At 41.2% G+C, this 18160-nt stretch overlaps 1 protein-coding gene across 2 annotated transcripts; it reads right to left on the reverse strand.

Annotated features, from left to right (window-relative positions):
• Positions 1-37: 37 nt before the first annotated feature.
• On the reverse strand, positions 38-16177 carry ppm1bb (protein phosphatase, Mg2+/Mn2+ dependent, 1Bb). Of its 2 annotated transcripts, none has more exons than XM_053845842.1 (6): positions 15819-16177; positions 8858-9700; positions 7975-8092; positions 6960-7071; positions 6360-6417; positions 38-1572 (listed from the first exon to the last, which is right to left on the reverse strand). In XM_053845842.1, the coding sequence occupies exons 2-6, from the start codon at positions 9686-9688 to the stop codon at positions 1543-1545; spliced, it is 1149 nt and encodes a 382-aa protein (XP_053701817.1). In that variant the 5' UTR covers positions 9689-9700; positions 15819-16177; the 3' UTR covers positions 38-1542. The 2 variants fall into 2 exon arrangements, with proteins under 2 accessions (XP_053701817.1, XP_053701808.1); XM_053845833.1 differs by lacking the exon at positions 38-1572 and adding an exon at positions 1583-4616.
• Positions 16178-18160: the final 1983 nt, after the last annotated feature.

Genomic DNA, 18160 nt, shown 5'->3' on the forward strand with positions numbered 1-18160 from the left:
CCCCCCAAACAAACACGTGGAGGACACCGGGGCTGTAATATATTGAGATTGCTCACACACACACACTCCAGCCCATAATCCCACCACAGATTGAGAACACCTTCAAAATACAATGTGACCATGATTAGGGATTATGATGAAATTGTGACTGAGTGACTGATCAGATGTGTGTGTTGAAGGGAACAGCAGAGGAAGCACGACAACAACAATAGACAGTGAGACAGAATGATAGCAGGTACAGGCCCCGGTCATTTCAAAAGAGCAGAGGGATCCACTGAAGGCTGACACAGGTGTGAACTGTCCGGGGCCACAGTCTTATGTTGGGTGGGTGTGGCTTCAGACAGTCCGATCGAGTCATTCAAGAGGCGGCAGATGTCCTTGGCAGGTATTTTATTTCATATATAGACGCTTTCTGTAATCAAATGTGAGTGCAATCAAACAACAGCAATACAAACATTACCAATGCAGTCTGAGAACCAGGACAGGGTTAGAAGAGGGACGTCACTCACTCTACACAGCGAGCAGCTAGTAACCTCATGGACAACATTTAAAAAAAAAAAAAAAAAAAAATAGTTCCCTCCATCAGGACAGTCTGTTGCGTGTGCATTTCCCACCATCGACTTTGTGGAGGAGGTGGGAAGCCTTTTTGGCTCGTCCACACGGGAGTCCCCACCAGTGACATGACAAAACCCAACAATGACCACTGAGCGTCCAATCAGGTTCTGTCCAACCTCCCATTTTCCCACAGTGAATATCTTCATCATATAGCGTTGATCAGAAAATTAAAACTAAACACCGTCCCATGTCTCGAGCAGTGAACGCCAGTCCGCAGGTCTCTCAGAGTTCAGCACATCCTGGTGGACTAGGAAAAACCACGTAGAACCAAAGTCCTCATGCAGTACCCTGCAAAGGTGGCACATCACATACGTGCACAGGTGGTCGTGGAGGGAAGGTGTCCGATGGTTTAGTTGTGCCTTTCTGTGTGGTGGTTGTGTGTGTGTGTGTGTGTGCGTTAGAGGAGAGAAGCGATGGGCTTAGGCAGATAACAGACCCAGAAGCACAAAGAAAGTCCAGGAAGAGGAGAAAAAATTGACATACAAAGTCTTTATCAACCATCTGTCCTGTCTGGGGTTGCTTTATAACACACTCACAAAAACACACACACACACACACACACACACACAAACACACAGTGTCCTCATGTCATTGTGAAGTCAAGTGTTTGTCGACATTCAAGGAAGAGGGAGGAGAAAAAAAAACATCTCAATGGTAAAACTACCATCACATCTCTTCAGTTCTTCAAACCTCTGCATGTTTCTGAAATTCTTTAATGCCTCCAGGTTTGAAGCTTTGTGTGTGCAAGTGTGTAGTCTTTGTCCTGCTGCTGCAAATCCACACACGCACACACACACATACACACACACACAACAAACATACGCGCGCACACACACACGTTCTCTTTAGTGGAGAAAGACATGGCGCAATGGGGAGACACTCCTCCTCTGGGCGGGTGCACTTGGAGGAGACGGGTTGTTGCCACGGCTACCAGGGGTCCTCCAGCTCACCGGCACTCTGGGTGAGGGGAAAAAAGAGAGAAGTCGGGAGATGTGAGCATTAGTTTTGTTGTCTTTTTAGACAAGGCATCTAAATCCACAGGACAAATGGGAAAACTGGTACATGGAACTTTCAAAAGCCAAAACAACAAAGGAAACATTTCTTCCAAGTGAGACCAGAGGTTTGACTGAGAAATAATCTCTGCCACTATGGTCAGGACCTGGACTGGAGAAGTGACAGCTGGAAGTTTGTACCGATCCACCAATCCTCACAAATACATGAAGACGCTGGCCCCGAAGGACACTTGTCTTGTCGAAGACTTTGTTTTACTTAACTTTCCCATCTTAAAAACCAGTGCAAACATCCTGCAAACACCACAAGAGCTCCAGCTGTGTCACAATTACAGCTGACTGGTGTACACTTCACAAATTAGGTTTCATTCCCAAACTTCTCTTTGTCTTTCCTGTGCTCAAACTGTCCGAAACTACGCGAGATGACTGCGATTTTAAGGTCGCCCTCATGTGGACCCATTTGTATAACAAGTTATACGGGATTAATAGTGCATATTGCGCCATTGTGTGATAGTTGCAGCAAAATATCTCTATTAGCATCTAAACTACGTGTACCAACTACAGGTCACAACAAAAGAAATATCAAGGACAGAAGTGGTTCTAATTCATATCTTTGGGCAGCATCTTTTTCTCTCTGTGAGTGAGGAAGCACAAGAGAGCTGCTTCCCTGAATTTCTTGGGATCAGGTTTTTCATCTCGCAAAAAGGCAAGAGATCGATAATGATTCTGTTTTATATCTCCAAAACAAGGACTGCTCAGGGGGATTCTTTATATTTACAGGTTATGCCAGAAAACAAATTTCATTCATATTGTTGACCATTTTAAGAGCTACCACTGTTGCGGTGCATTATTTGACCTGTTGCGCTGACGGTGCCTTTTCCCATCAATAACTTGAAGAAAAAGACTTAATGAAATGAGGTCAGGGACCACAAATAAGATTAAAAGCTGGGTGATGCCCACAAGCCAAATGTAATTTAGCACAACATCAAGATATATAGAGATTTCACAAACATATTTTTATTTCTATTTGGTATAAGAATGAATCGTCACACTTTAAATAACGCACTTATTGCCAGGATTCTGATACCTAGTGGTCAAACACCCTCGCACACACATTGATAAACACACACAGACACACACAGGCAGTGTTAAGCAGGACCTTGCCCTCAGTTGAATGCCATTGATTGTAAAGTCCAAGAGCATGCATAGGCAAAACATAGTGTCAATTGTTGCCATACACGACCAAGGCTGAGACCAAAAACATGGTTTGTTATTATAATCACAACTAGGTTATGAATTTATTCTTCAAACGTACATCATTATTATTATTTAGCCCTCAAACATCACAGCATTTATATATCTGAAATGGTGTTCATTTTAGACATTAGAATACTGAAATAACAGGTCAAAGTCTATATCAACGTCTTACGCAGTGTAGCTTGTAGACACCAGAACATACGTTAGCAGCCCGCATCTGTGTAATATGAAGAGTATGCACAGGTGAGAGTGAGACAACAGGGATGCAGGCGCTGTCTTTAATGTAAACAGTTTTTACTGACACTCCTTATATGAAAGCATTTATGGCAACAGTAGCTGATGTGAGCTGCAACTGTGATTGGAATAACATTATCGTATCAAACATGTAAGTGCTCTCTCCTCCAGTCATTTGACCAGTGCTTGTGTTTATTTCTGAAAATCTTTTTTTGTCTCAGATGGACAGATGTAGAATGTTTTCCTAACTTCCCCAGACGGTGATGGATGAAGCAAAGAAAGTGTAAACTCACTAGGACTAGCTAATACACTTTACTGTTGCTTTAAAAAAGCAGTGCTTGATCAGACTCATTTCTTACAAGTTGCTTTGTCAGTTGACACGATGCAACGATCAACGAACAGTTGAAAAAGATTTGGATTTATAATATATGTGAATGCACCACGGTGCATGAACTGATTTTTTAATCCTAAACTTCATGATGTACAAAAAGATATGAATAATGGTGGAGCGTTTATGGCCTTGTTTTGCAGCCCGCCAAGACTCAACCTGAATGTGAGATATGCTCAGATGATAAGCCCCTTCTCAAACACACGTTACAGCATTGAAGGCTGAGCTCAGCACTCATGCAGACCAACATCAACATTCACACAGACACACAACAAAAAGAGAGTGATGTGAGTCTGTACAGTAGATGAGGCTGATATGAAGAAGCTCAGAGGGTCTCCACAGTCTGTCCTTTGTAAGCAGATGTGGACTTGAGGAAGGTCGGTAAGAAGCCAGTTCTGGTATTTTCAAGAACTTGATGTGCAGGTCTTTGTTTTACCAGCCACTTAAAATGGTTACAATTGAAGGTTTAGTGAATATTGGTTTGCGCGGTTAAGCCGTAAGACAGCCTGGCAGGTAGAGGGATCCAAGCCGAGCTGCTCAGCAGGCAGGGGTGGAGGATACAGTCTTCATGAGGTGTAAGGTGCTGACGTGGCTCTGAGTCAGAACTTGAACAGAGCAAAGTGGCATTTGTGAGTTAATCGCTCCACTTGTAGCTGACAGATGAAAAGATGCCAGAGTGTCTGTTCAAGTCCTGGGTAGAAGGAAAGTGGAGGAGGAGGAAGAGGGGAGCACATATGCGCCAAGGCAGGATCAAACGGTTGGCGGGGTGAGTGGGTATGCAGGAAGGTTACTCAGTTGGAGGAGGGATCGGAGTCGGGAGCGGGCGCATCTCGGCAGGCCTCCGAATCAGCAGCAACAGGTGAGGGAGGGGGAGAAGGGGGTGAGGGAGGAGAGGCGGGCCGGTCCTGGCCGTCGTCATCGGTGCTCGAGGTCCTCTTCCCGACTCCCTCCAGAACGCTTTCCCCCGGGAGCTGGTAGGCAGCCAGGGACTCCTCTAGAACCGCACGATACTGCCCACGGTGGTGCAGGCGGAACTGCCGAAGTGCCTCCAGCAGATGAGCTGCCGTGCTGCCACCTCCCTCCTCACTCTCCTCCTCTCCCCCTGCGCAGGCCTGAGGTGACAGGCTAGGGGTGAGACTCTACAGGCACGCTCCACCGTCAGACAATGATTAACATCCAAATTCAGAGCTCACATCGTCGTCACAGACATCCAACAAACACGCAAGTGCAACCAGAAGGACTCATGCAAACACTACCTCTGACGCTTTCACCGTGTGAGAGTTTTACTCTCTGGTATGGTAGAAAGAAAGGAGGTTAGTTTGCACCCTCGGAGACCCACCTGATGATTAGACAGGCACGCTCATGTGGAACCATTCACACCGTACACATTCAGGTAACAAGGATGCAGATTACACAATGGGCTGTTTCTTCTTTTCATCTGTTCACATGAGTGTCACTGCAAGTAATGGGCTCAAAAACAACCTCGGAATATACCATGTCCTTATCCGCTCGCAACCTTCTGAACATAGTGAATACATGAGAGTGCTTCATCTCTGGATTTGGATGATTCAATTTTGTACCAAGGATCTCGCCACGTAATTAAATATACTTCTACACTACTACATTACTTTCCAAGTTGATTCAGACCAGAAATATAAGATGAGTAAATATATACACATATGCATACATATTTCATGAGAGACCCACTTTGGTCTGAATAGAATAATACCACAGACAATTTTCTTGAAAACTACTGGCACTGTCAGAATAGTATGAAGTGTGGTGTATGGAGCGTATATATATAATGGAATGCGATGAACGCAAAGAACCTCAGTTCTGATTTACACCTTCTACTAATCCCTTTAAGAGCAGGTCTGTGAACAATTAAATCCATCCATGTCATGGAAAGAAAGCAGCCAACAAAAAAGAGGTGCTTTAGAAGTTATGTGGCTCCGTCTTTTGCTCTTCTACCTTAACATGACTTGCTTGTACCTCTTGAGATCTGTGCTGTTTATATTGTAATGGGGAATGTTAGGTTTAGACAATAATCAGTCTCAATGCTGGAACCTGTTTTCAAAACCTGTTCGCATGCGATGTTGCAGTCTGCACTGCAGCACCAGCAGCTTATAGACCAGTGCAACATATGTGTGTACAATCTATTTTCTTCTTAAATCTAGTGGCTATGGCTTATATTCAAGTGCACATAATCCAGATACTACAGTATTTGTTTATTTTGTAGAATTCATCTTCAACTGTCAACACCAGATAACTTCAATAAGGTTTGAAATACTGATTTTACTATATTGTAAATACATAGCTATAAAGTAATGTGGAGACTAAGAAAGGAAGCAATAGTAAAGTTAAGGTGTCACGAAGCTCAAGTTTCAAACGTTTATTTCCTTCACCCATCTCCACCCTCCAACCCTGCTGTCACCCATATTGAATTAACAGAATAGATCATTCATGAGTGTCTACGATCACATTCGTTCGGTAGACCCTAAAACTAGAGACACAAATGGAAAGCTAACTGTTAAAACGAAACAGTAGACTCGTCTCGATGGGACGCCAACTGCTGTTGTCGGATTGTAAAGTTTGTGAGGAATAGAAAATCAACACACAGATTGATGTACAAATGGAAAGCAGTCAATTTCGTTTCCTGAAAGGCACCAAGGTTACTCCATTCAGTCCGTCCCTAAAAACCTCTCTCACACTCCCCACATTCAGGCTCTCATGCACGCACACACACCCACCCACATATAAAAGGGTGTCCTTGTCGGTGCTGGTGTGGTCAACCCTCATGGATGAGGTCATGTGCGGGTGTGACAGACTGAAAAGGCTGAAAGAGATAAACTCACCCCTTCTTCTTCTCTGTGAGGATTTAGCTTGTTGTATACAGCCTCGATCACACTCCGTCTGCAAACCCATAAAACACCAGCATTTAGAGAACAAACATCACTTCAAATACTACTTCTTTTTTGTTAATGTGTATTGATTAATCTTGAAATGGAACATAGCAAGCATCCTAGTCGATACTCCCACTTCCGCCATCACGATGAGTAAGTGCGTCTCCGACTGATTAGCGAGTATATGGTGTTTTAAGTGCACCTGCGATGCAAACAATTGTAGATATATACAAGATATAATCAAACAGCCAGTAAAAACTTTTTTGTAATAAGGAAATACACCACAAACTGATACACTTTTGATATCAATGTGTGTTCTAAGAAATCAAGAAACACCCTGCAAAAAACAGCAGTGAGAAGAGAGTCTTATCCTAACACATAATGTCACTAGCACGGGGTTCCAAAACTTAATGGGTGGGTGGATGGATGGATGGATGGATGGATGGATGGATGGATGGATGGATGGATGGATGGATGGATGGATGGATGGATGGATGGATGGATGGATGGATGGATGGATGGATGGAGAGAGAGATAGAGAGAGATCTTTACTTGCTGGCCAGGCCTCCACCAGGTGGAAGGTTGGGGATGTTCTCTGTGGCGATGCTCCTAAGGACTGACACCAGATCTGGGACTCCAGCTTCCCCACAATTTCCCAAAAGCTCTGAACACATACAGATGTACTTGTTGACATGACATAACACATGTTTATCCATTCAATAGTGCAGTTTTTAGAATATTTCATAATTCATCTTAATATGAGAGACTCAACACAACCCAAACTCATGCTCATGTAGATTCAAGTTCATCTTTTATAAAAACAATATTTATACGTCAACTACTGATATAAACTGGTTTACACATCCAACAATACTAATTCCACCACATCATAATCACAAAAGGATGATAAATCCAATAATAATAAAATACCGATTCCTTGTTTCAATTGAGTTTCCCAACGAGTCTGAATTCTGATTCTTTTAAGAGGCAGGGTCAAAACGATGCTTTGAATGAGCCAGGTAACCCGATGCTTTTCTGGATGACTTCACCATTGGATTGCGTTTGCATGTTTGACTGAACACCAGCGAGTCCATAATATGCGATTTAAGTCACAGAAACTTGTTCTTTTCTGGAGCAGTTTAAACTTCACTCGTAGATCAGAGGATTTCCCTAATTTTACTCTGTAGTATTGTTAACGTCACACACACAGAAATGAGCGATCTCCACATCTATTTTACCAATATTTAAACACAAATTCAGGATGCAGAGAACATAAATACTGCCGCCTCTTGGGTCACAAGTGCCATCTGCAGGAAAAAAAATTTGCTTGGTGTAAAAGAGGCCTGAACTCATGCATGACAAAGGCATTTTAACTAGTGATCAAAATTTGAGAGAATTGGAAAATTTGTCCTGATTCAAACTAATGCTCAGGTCCCAGCCATAGTGTTCATCATTCACACTTGACTTCAGACATAAAAAATACATATTTTCTGCATGTTAACATGTCAAATACCTTTACATTGCTCAGTTTGAACTGATGACACATAATTCTTAAACGGGTACAGACCTTCAACACGATTTTCCAGGTATTTATCCAACTCTTCCTCTTTCTTCATAGCCTCCTCTGAGATTTTGGGAGCTCCGGGTAAACACACCAAGACCACACTCATGTTGTCTCTGCTCCCCTGTGGCATCAGCACCAAAATAGGAAAAAACACATGGAGAACCGTGATAAGAGAATGGTGTGATAGGACATTTTTTTTCATGCAGTGCAAACAAATCCATTACTAGACCCCAAAAAGACCACTAGCCTTCTAGCCACAGAAGGCAGTGACAAGGTGGACACATTTCCTAATGGTTGTTTGATTTTACGTGTTGTAATAATGCACAAAAGCCTAGTAACAAGTCTGTGAATAAGTTCATCTCAGGCCAGGAGATTTCTACTCTCCAAGATCAATAGTTAGAGTGCCAGCAGGCCGGGATAGATCTGAATGAAATAATGCACATGAGCATGATGTTGCAAATTCCCTGGGATTGCTGACAACACAGAGTGGTAAATAGATAAACTATGATGACTGAACTGCAGGCATGCTGAGGTTACATTACTGAATGTAGCGAAGTAAGGAGAAAAACGTGTTAAATCACTTAAACATTCAAGTGCTTTGGAAGCAAAAAACCAATCACGACCATTTAGCCGGGGGGGGAGGAATTGCCCACGACTAAGTAAGTAAGTTCTGTTTAGCCTTTACAAACCACCCAGCTAGAGTAAAGCGACCTTAATGAGTAGTAGAAAAAAAATCTGAAATCTGAGTTGGAGCCCTGTTTCCCATGACACAATCTGAATTTGACTATCCAAAATTAGTCGTTTCACAAAAGCATGACAACATATGGTGCTCCAACATCTGTCTTCTGTTGTGTATGTTTTCATCATTTATGGTTTTTCAGCTTACCTTGTGCAGACAAGTGTCCACCACTGCGTTACAGACCTTCTCCAGATCATCGCACACCAGGAGTCGTGAGCGCACAAACTCACAAAGGTCCTCGTTGGACATGACGTCCCAGATTCCATCACATGCCAGCACCACAAACTCGTCACCTTCCGGTGACCGCTCCAATACGCACACCTCCGGCTCGGGGCTCACCAACTGCTCCGTGGGACCCTTACCATCCACACATTTGTAGTCATAGTCCCCCAAGGCCCGAGACACGGCGAGGGATCCATTTACCCTCTGGATCATTACTGAACCTCCAGCATTCTGGATGCGCTCCTTTTCACGAGGGTTGCAGGGCTTGTGGTCCTGTGTTGAGAATCCCACCTGGCTGTCACGACTCAGTACCGCCCTGGAGTCGCCGCAGTTAATGAAGTAGAGGTGAGTTGGGCTAAGCAAAACACACACTGCTGTGGAGCCGCTGCGGTCCAGGCCCTGCCGCAGGTCGGAAAAGCTCCGCATGTACTCGTCAATGTTCAGGAAGCCGGAGCGGATGCCATCCTTCACTCCCTCTACAGAGCTGGGTCCTGACCCAAACTCTGCACCTCCTGATAAGATGTGTTCCAGCAGGTGGCCGGAACAGTAGTTGGCAACTCGGGAGCCAGCATGGCCATCGTAGACAGCAAAGAAGGACCAGTCGGTGAGTCCATGGGGCAGGCCCACCACCGCTGTGTGGGCATCCTCCATCTCCACCCTCCAACCCTGCATGGAGCTCAGGCCATAGCGCAGCCCATTGCCCTCCCCATGGGCACTGTGCTTCTCAGTCTTCGGCTTGTCCAGGAATGCACCCATTGCTGCCTATAGCTGGAGATCAAAGGAAAGAAACAGACCATCATTTGTCACATGAAAGCAACCACCAGAAAGAGTCATTTGTTTCAGGTTTTACATTTCGTTTCTTCAAAAATGATGGAGCAATTTGCAGTTTGACTAAATTTCCCTAATCTTAAAATTGGTAGCGACTCATCTGCAGTGGTCAAAGTGGAAAATAAGGTAATTTCATATGGGGATATCAGATTACATTTATGACTCAAGAAAATTGTGAGACAGCTCGGGGGCAACTTCAGAATCAGAGATCATGTCAGGCTTCCTCAGAACATTTCAAATGTATTTTTCAAATAAAAAATGCCACGGTTTACGCTACATGTTATGGAGCGTGGCACACCACTATAGCTTAAATGAGACCCAATGAACGCACCACGGAGGTGGATTTGAACGTGGCGCCATTCAACAAGCTTTTCACAGAAAATACAGATAGAAACATCATAATTATTGAAGTCCGTTCATATAGAGGACGGACCACTGCAGACCGGAAAGAGATTTACATCTCATGATTAAAAAGTAACGTTAAGTAACTTCGTTTGAAGATTCACTGTTTTGGTGGATCAGTCAATTATGTCGACAGATAACACAGAGATTGCCTTGACAAGACAAACAAAACACCATTCATTACTCTGGACATAGATAAATTTTAATATTCAAATAAAGCGTATTACGAGGCAGTTGGACTGGTTAGTTCTATTGTTTGATTAAATAGTTCATCCTTTCCCGCAACGCTTAATGATAACATGGTGAAAAAGTATTTGAAAATACTAAACAGAAGCCATTACTTCACTAATTTATAATACTCTCTTTACACTGTCATCTCAACTCTATTGTAAAGAAAGCTATCATCATGTGACAGCCCAATCATTTCATTACTCTTCACCATATTTAGCAACAGCATATGTTGGCTATTGGCTTCAACCCTTAGTCATAGCACACAGACCCCTAAGCTAACAATTATTGGTTACTATAAAACCACTTGCATCATTTCAATCACTTCTGGATCACAAGATTATGAAATCAATACAGCATTAGAAGCTAGCTTCAACATATTGATTTCTTTCCCAGTATTCCCTCCCACATGAGTGCACATGAGGCATGACAGACATGTGCCCAAAAAAGGTAGTTGCATTCAAGGAGTAACTACAGGAACGTGTGCGCACACTCAATGAATGTGTGCAGTGTCATAGTCAATGCTCAAGAAAAGACATCCTATAAATATGCCAAGCAGGTTTAGATTTCATGTCCATGGGTGGGGCAGTGGGCCATGCTATGTGCACTTGTACAGCCTTACTGTAACAGAACAACAGCACAACATTATTGTATTGAGGAAATGTACTCCATCCAGCTGCTCCCACAAGTGCTGCTAAGCAGACAAACCTATGGCAATGTGGTCAAATGTGTTCGCATGTGTGAGCGAAAGAGAAATGTGCTATGTTCACCAGCAGTGATTCACGCTAAAAATAAAACAAACAGTGTCACTGCTTAGCAACCACCCACCCTGCAGTACAAACATCCAGGCTTAGCTTCATTCACCAACATCCCCCCTTCATGTCTTTCACACACAGCCGCCTGGTCGAGCAAGAAAAAGGGGGATTGCATCATCCCTCCGTTAAAACAGTCAGACTAACAGAAGCGCTGCCTAAAAGCAAACCTTTGCTGAAATACTACAGCAAACCTTAAATGAGAACAAAAACAGCGGAAGAAAAAGACCTTAAATGAGACCGAAAAAAGGGAAGTCTTAACCATTTGACCTGATCAAAAGTGCTGTCATGCATGTTGTGACCGCAGAGTGAAACCAACACCACTGACGATAAGACACACATGCCTGCCAAAAAACACAGTCCAGGGAAGAGGAAGGTCGGGATTACATAATGCCGCAGAGAGTCTCAGTGCTACTCAGAGAGCAGGCAGAATGGCTGAAAACCTTTAAAATCCCCAAAACCTGGTAAACCCACAGCTCTTTTACAAAGATCCCACATCAACACAATGTTCACTAATTTAACAGCAGTGATGCTGTTGTGCTGTGGAGACTATCATAGCTTTTCCTCTCATTCTTCCTGGCAAAATGTCATCCAAGAACGCCAGCAAGTCTTGGAAACTCAACACAACATAAGAGCTCTTAGATCTTTGTCATGACAAATACATTTAATGACGCTTTTACATGGTTCCACTCTAGATATCGGCTGAGTCAGGACAATTGCTTTTAACAATTCATCTAAAAATGGCCATCAAAATATAAATTATAAATAAACAAACATTTTTAAACAATTTCACTTCACCTTAGTGTCTTGTGCAAAAATTACATTTATCAATTCATTCATTAAGTAAGAAGGAACATGGCAATCATTTTCTGACGGATCGTATTTCAGTCATTAAATTAGACACCTTTTCCAACTTATTCCCAAAGAATTTTAGTTTATTGGGAAGCCAACAGAAATGATGATTTAAAGAAGTAATGTATCGCGTGTGGTCACAGTAGTGTCATCATCCTGAGAATTAGAAGCATTTGATATATTAAATTACTATTGAAAAGGCAATAATGTCCATTATATTACCGTCAAATTAATGAAAAAAAATGTACAAATAATTATACCAATGTTATATCTTAGCTAGTAGACATACTGAAGCTCTCATCTGCTTCCCCTTACTGACAGTCAGACAGTAAGATAAGTTTCAGAGTTTGTAGGTAATGCAGGGTTTGACAAGTGAACATGGCAGTAATCAAGCTGCTAATAAAGCTAATTTTAAAGCAATACACAGGTAGAAATGGATTGAAAATATACATATTCCAACCCTAAAATGTATATAATTAAAAAAGGGCCTGGTGCAAGGGGATTTAAGTTAGCAGAACTTGAGACTTTTGTGAACATGTGAATATGGGCAATTTTAGATAAGTAGAATTTTAGATCATCAAGTTAATGTACTTTCTAAAATGAGTACCTCAAGATTTCTCTATACGACCCACATCAACATACTTTTTTCCCCAGGACATTTTTCTTCACTTCACTTTCACTTTTCTTCACTGACACTAATTCCATTGTTAATATGGCTTCATGGTTTCATGTACCCTGCAGATCATCAAAAACTACTTATGAAGACACATAAAATGAAAAATAAATTTGTTCCAATCGATTTACATCAGAGACCTCTGTCAGAGCGTTGCAATGCTTTTTTGGGATAATCAATAGGGGGTGTAAGACAATATTGATACACTCAAATATCGCGATACTTGATTGACTAATATTGTATCGATATTTTCACTGAAATATTGCAATTATCTTGACAGTTCAAGCACATTATATTGTTTTTAATACATATATAGGGACATGCTGCTGCAATTTTACGTGTTTGCGTGTACGTATTTTTTCTTTCTTGTGCACATAATATTGTACTGTATTATCTGAATTTACTCCTCAAAATGATGGCTCTAGTTAACAAATGTTAGAATATATTGCAATGTTTTGCATCATCACTCCTGTATCAGACTATGAATCGTGTCGCAAGACACCTGCCAACATAGCTGTAATAATCATCATGAATCACGAGCTCCAAGCAGCCGTTTTTACCATCGTTTTTGTAAACGTTTGTGTCAGATCTCTGTTTTTAGCGATATACCCGTCAGTCTCCATTGAGACGAAGCAACTTTGAACTTCAATTTCCAAACATTTTGCAAAGATCTGACAAAACACACGAGTTTGAAATGAAATTTGAAATTAAATTAAGGTACCACCACTGCTGGTCACGCTGTGCCGATTTTTGCAGTGAAATCTACGATCATATTTGTTCTTTTTTTTTTATGCAAGCTTTATTTTGGGAGTATATCACATTGCGGACCAAGTTTCGTCTTTTGTATCGTTTCGTGAGGTTACTATTTTGTTACACCCTTGCTACTTAATAGTGTTAAGTCTGTCTTAGGTTAAATCAAATATCAGATCAGATGTATTGTTACTTATGAATGATAACTACCTCAGATTTTAAATGTGCCGGCTTTTATTCACACTTAGCCGACCCTAATAGCACTTCGGTGATGGAAGGTGCAGAAGACTTCTCAGTTGGGATCTAAGATTGAACATAGAACGTTACCAGAGTAACTGGACATGAAAGGCTTATTACAAAGATTGAAACAACATCCTCGCCGGTGACACGCTCACACTTTGTCCTCAATTCACCAACATTTCAGACGTAACATATATGACACTAAAATGCAGATACGAGAGTAAACTAAATAATCAGGTAGCTGGTAGAGCGGAATGAAACACCAGGACAATGCAAAGCTGCAGGTAGTTAGTCAAAAGATTGAATAATTGAGTCTCTCACACACAAGCCAAGCCATGACGGATTTCTCTGTTCAATGCAAATCTTCAAACTCACATAGGCATATAAGACTGCCTTTCAAGTCAGCAGCGCTGTTTAGAGGGAGAATGTAAACATCTGACTAATAATGATGATTTAGTAATTATTCAACAATAATGTCTAATTGGTGGAAATGGTGGGGCCAGATGCAAATATAAATAAACTGTTTTAAATCAGCCTTCTCTGAGCTGAACTGTTGGATGCTAACATGCAAATGTTTAATTGCTTCCTCAAAATACTTCGTAGCAGTGCGCATTAAAACACGTACCATTGTGTGTGAGTGAATTAAATGTACATCTTCCAGCCACAGAACTAGGAGGAGGCGAGTGTTTCTTTAATTGTTAATGCAGTGGAGCTCCTGTACTTCAGGAAGAAATAAATGCTTCAGAGTCTGATAGGAAGAGAAGTAGCTGCTCTGAAGTCAAATTGATTGTTTGAGATTTGTTTACAAGTTAGCCTCAGAACTCAGTTTTGCTCAAACTGTTCAAACTTTCCCTCTATTCCAATGTATTGCCCATCTGATACCAAAAAGGTTTGGCAACAATCAATGAAGGAATACTTGAAACGACGGATCATCTTAATATGTATTGTCAAAACATGTTAAATCATGTACAATCACAAACTTGAATGATTTCAGTAGCATTGAGAAAACTGAGAAACTGAGAAACAGAGAGACATGATGACTCAAGTCCAACCAGGGTTTTAAAAAAATTGACAAGGACAAGAAGGAAATAATACAGCCACGTGTTTCCAGAATGTCACAAAACTATTTATGAACTCAATGTAAAGTAATTTAGCAATGTAGTGGGGAGGAAAAATTAATAGATCGCGCATGCGAATTTAGATCATATGACAAAAAGACAACTCCAATGTAACTGCTTTCAAGTTTTCGACCAAAAAAGTAAAACAAACAGCCTTACTTAATTGCTTCATTGGATTTTAGGTAAGTGAAAGCACTGTTCTCAGTCAATGGTTAACATGTTTATGAAAGCACTTGAATCCAACATTCACTGCGTTTCACTTGTAGAACGTTTTAAATACCAAATTTAGACCATGAAATAATTGTTTATCAGCGAAGACATTCATATGGCGAACCTACACTCCAAAAACTATTAACAACTTCAGAGAACTGAATACACTTCCAGAAACTCTTCAAGCAGAAGATTCATATGATCATCCCAGTGGCTTTCTGTAGTTATTGAGGTTTTTACAACCATCACTTCAGCCAATGTTCTTTAAAAGAGGTCAGCTTCTGTTGAATTAATAGCGATGAGGCAAATGGCCCTGGACGATTTCAGTCATACCAACACAGACCTGCAGATGTGGCTGGCTAATAAATGCGAGGTGGTTCATCAACATTAGGAAGAGGGCATCATGTTATGAAGAAAGCTGAATTAGTTGGAGGGGGAATGTTGCAAAGACTCTACATTTATATGCAAAGCGTTCTCTATGGCATTGTAAAGGCAACCTGGAACACAAGCCAAGTGGACCTTAAACTTCATTGTGGTCGCCGACATCCGTCTTCACGCGCATTCAGACTGGGTGTTGTTTCATGGCAGATGTTTTTGGTCTGACAGAAACCGATCCACGGAGCACATGCTCCACTCCGCTGTACACTGTTCCCACTGCGCAAAGGCCTAGTTTGCGGGTGTGTTGATACGAGCTAACGTTAGCTCGAAGGCTAATGAGCTCGTCAAACTCCAGCTAATAGCGTTAGCGGACATGCTAACTTGACGCTACTTACGTTTTCCTGCTGTTAGGCGTGTGTAGATGTCCAATCTTGGATACCTGTTGGACTTGGTCTCGACGTGAATAGATGTCCTGGCTACCTACGAAGCTAACGGTGGCTAGCTGGCTAAGTTGTCGTTTTTCGAGATTGGCCTCAGATGAGCGGCGATAAGTCCTTCCTCGGTGGTTCCCTGCTTGGACTGCGTTGATTTTGAAGCATGATTGACGCCAAATCTGTCTCTCACATTAAATACAGACAATTCCGATTGTTCCGAACACGGAGAGCTGGGTAAATTATTATACAACAGAGACAAATCTAGCACTTTCGTCCATTGAAAGGCCAGAGCTTTCCTTCCACTTTGGGTGCTGAACAAGAGGAGGTGTTATTTTTGGTGTCTGAATTCTGATTGGCTAAACTTTCAAGCGATAGCGCTTGTTAATTGGCCAGTTTGTCTGTCAATTAGCTCTGCCCCTGACGGAACGCTGTCTGTTGATTGGTCAACAAGAAGTGTTCGGTCATAGCCAGCACTTTACATTGAGGTTGAGTAACAACCAACGTTCTCTTAACACTAGATGGATTTAATGCAAAAGAAAAGGCCACAAAAATCCTAAACGTGAAAATATTTTCATCGCTTAACCAAAATAAATCGTAGGCCTCCTATAAATTATATCAACTTTTTTCTTTTAGCTTTTTTTCCCATGTCGTTTCATTTAAATTTTAGAATTTGTGGTTATACAACGAATGCAGCAGCACTATGTCTATGCATTTATGTCTGTTTAGTGTTTGCTTTATATTTTTGTTACACATAGGAATTGAAAAATATATATTTACAGAATGAACTGTATCACGACACCATTATTGTGTTGTTCTGTATAAAATAACAATTGTATTGTATAATATAATTGTATAATTTAACCTTCACATTGCTTTCTAACAACGCAATGTTTGATATGTATCATTATTAACAGGAATTCTCTTGTTTCATTCCTTTTTTTCCAGACCTCCAGCTCATTTGGAACAATTGTAACACTTGAACTTTGACACAGACTTATCATAGGAAAGATAGCGTCATGTAACAACCCTGAGGAATTATGCTGAAATCTCCAGCATTGGTATCGAAAGAAACACCACAGGGGATGATGAAGCAATTACTCACACATGTTTCTTAATCTTTAAGAGGTTTACACAAGGACTGCTCGATTAGTGAATGTTTCAAAAGAACCGGGTCAGACGATGCTGTTAAACCTGACATAGGACACACAGAGAGAGTGAAAGAAAGTTCACATTTATCCCATCTAAACAATACGACCTTTGAACTCAAAGGTCTGCGTAATAGCTGCATTATGTTCTCTTTATTTGCTGAACACAGCAGACACATCAATTTGTACAGCAGTGATGACACATGCTTCTCAGTAACAGAACCAGGTTGACAAGGTGTGGTTTCTTCAGTTATTTATGTTAACATCTGTATATAGAAATAAATAAATAGAAAGCAAGAAAGGGATTGGAGAATTCAGAATTCAAATACAGCAAAGACATTTTTTTTGCAAGAATAGGATACTGATGTTTAACATTTTAAATGAACAATGTAATATGGTGCAGAAAAAAAATCTTAAAAGAAAGAATAAGCACTTAAAGTAAACAATATAAAAACCACAAAATATGTATTATACTGATGATGGGACATACACAATGGGAAATCATTACCAAAACATCCACTATGTTTGAAAATATGAGAGGAAAGCTGCAGAAAACAACTCACGCTGCTTCAAGCTATTATTCATCACTGATGTTTGAGCTTATGCGTAGAGTTTCAACTGACATTTGATCATTCTGGTGTCAAATATATTTAATGATTTAATAATGATTAATTAATGCTCTAATTAATTCACTTATTCTATGGAGTCCCACATGTAGTTTTAACATGAACAATGTTGAACAAGCTAATAACAGGCTACTCGACATCTTAAAAAAACATTTCAAATTACATTTGCATACACCAATTCCCGCGCCTAGTTGACTTCAAGTAGTCCGAAGTGAAGATGCTCCAGTCTGCCAGAAACTAGGGCAGATCTCATCCACACCAGGGCCATGGGCACAAATGACCTTTGAACTACCTCAGCAACCTTAGCCCTGACTATAGTCATCTAACTCCACCTCTAGAATGAAGGCTGAGTTTATGGGTTGGAAATTCCACCTTCCAACATCTGCAAACCTTCGCACCGTAACTTGTTTTACTTTATTGAACCTTGGCTGCAGGTCAATCCGATACATCCTGCTACCTTTTCAATCCTACTTCAGAGAAGGGTGGTCAGATAATTCACCTGGAAGTACCATCTTCTCGCGGCTGCATCACA

The sequence above is a fragment of the Synchiropus splendidus genome, chromosome 1, assembly GCF_027744825.2.
Source record: "Synchiropus splendidus isolate RoL2022-P1 chromosome 1, RoL_Sspl_1.0, whole genome shotgun sequence".
Taxonomy (NCBI): domain Eukaryota; kingdom Metazoa; phylum Chordata; class Actinopteri; order Syngnathiformes; family Callionymidae; genus Synchiropus; species Synchiropus splendidus.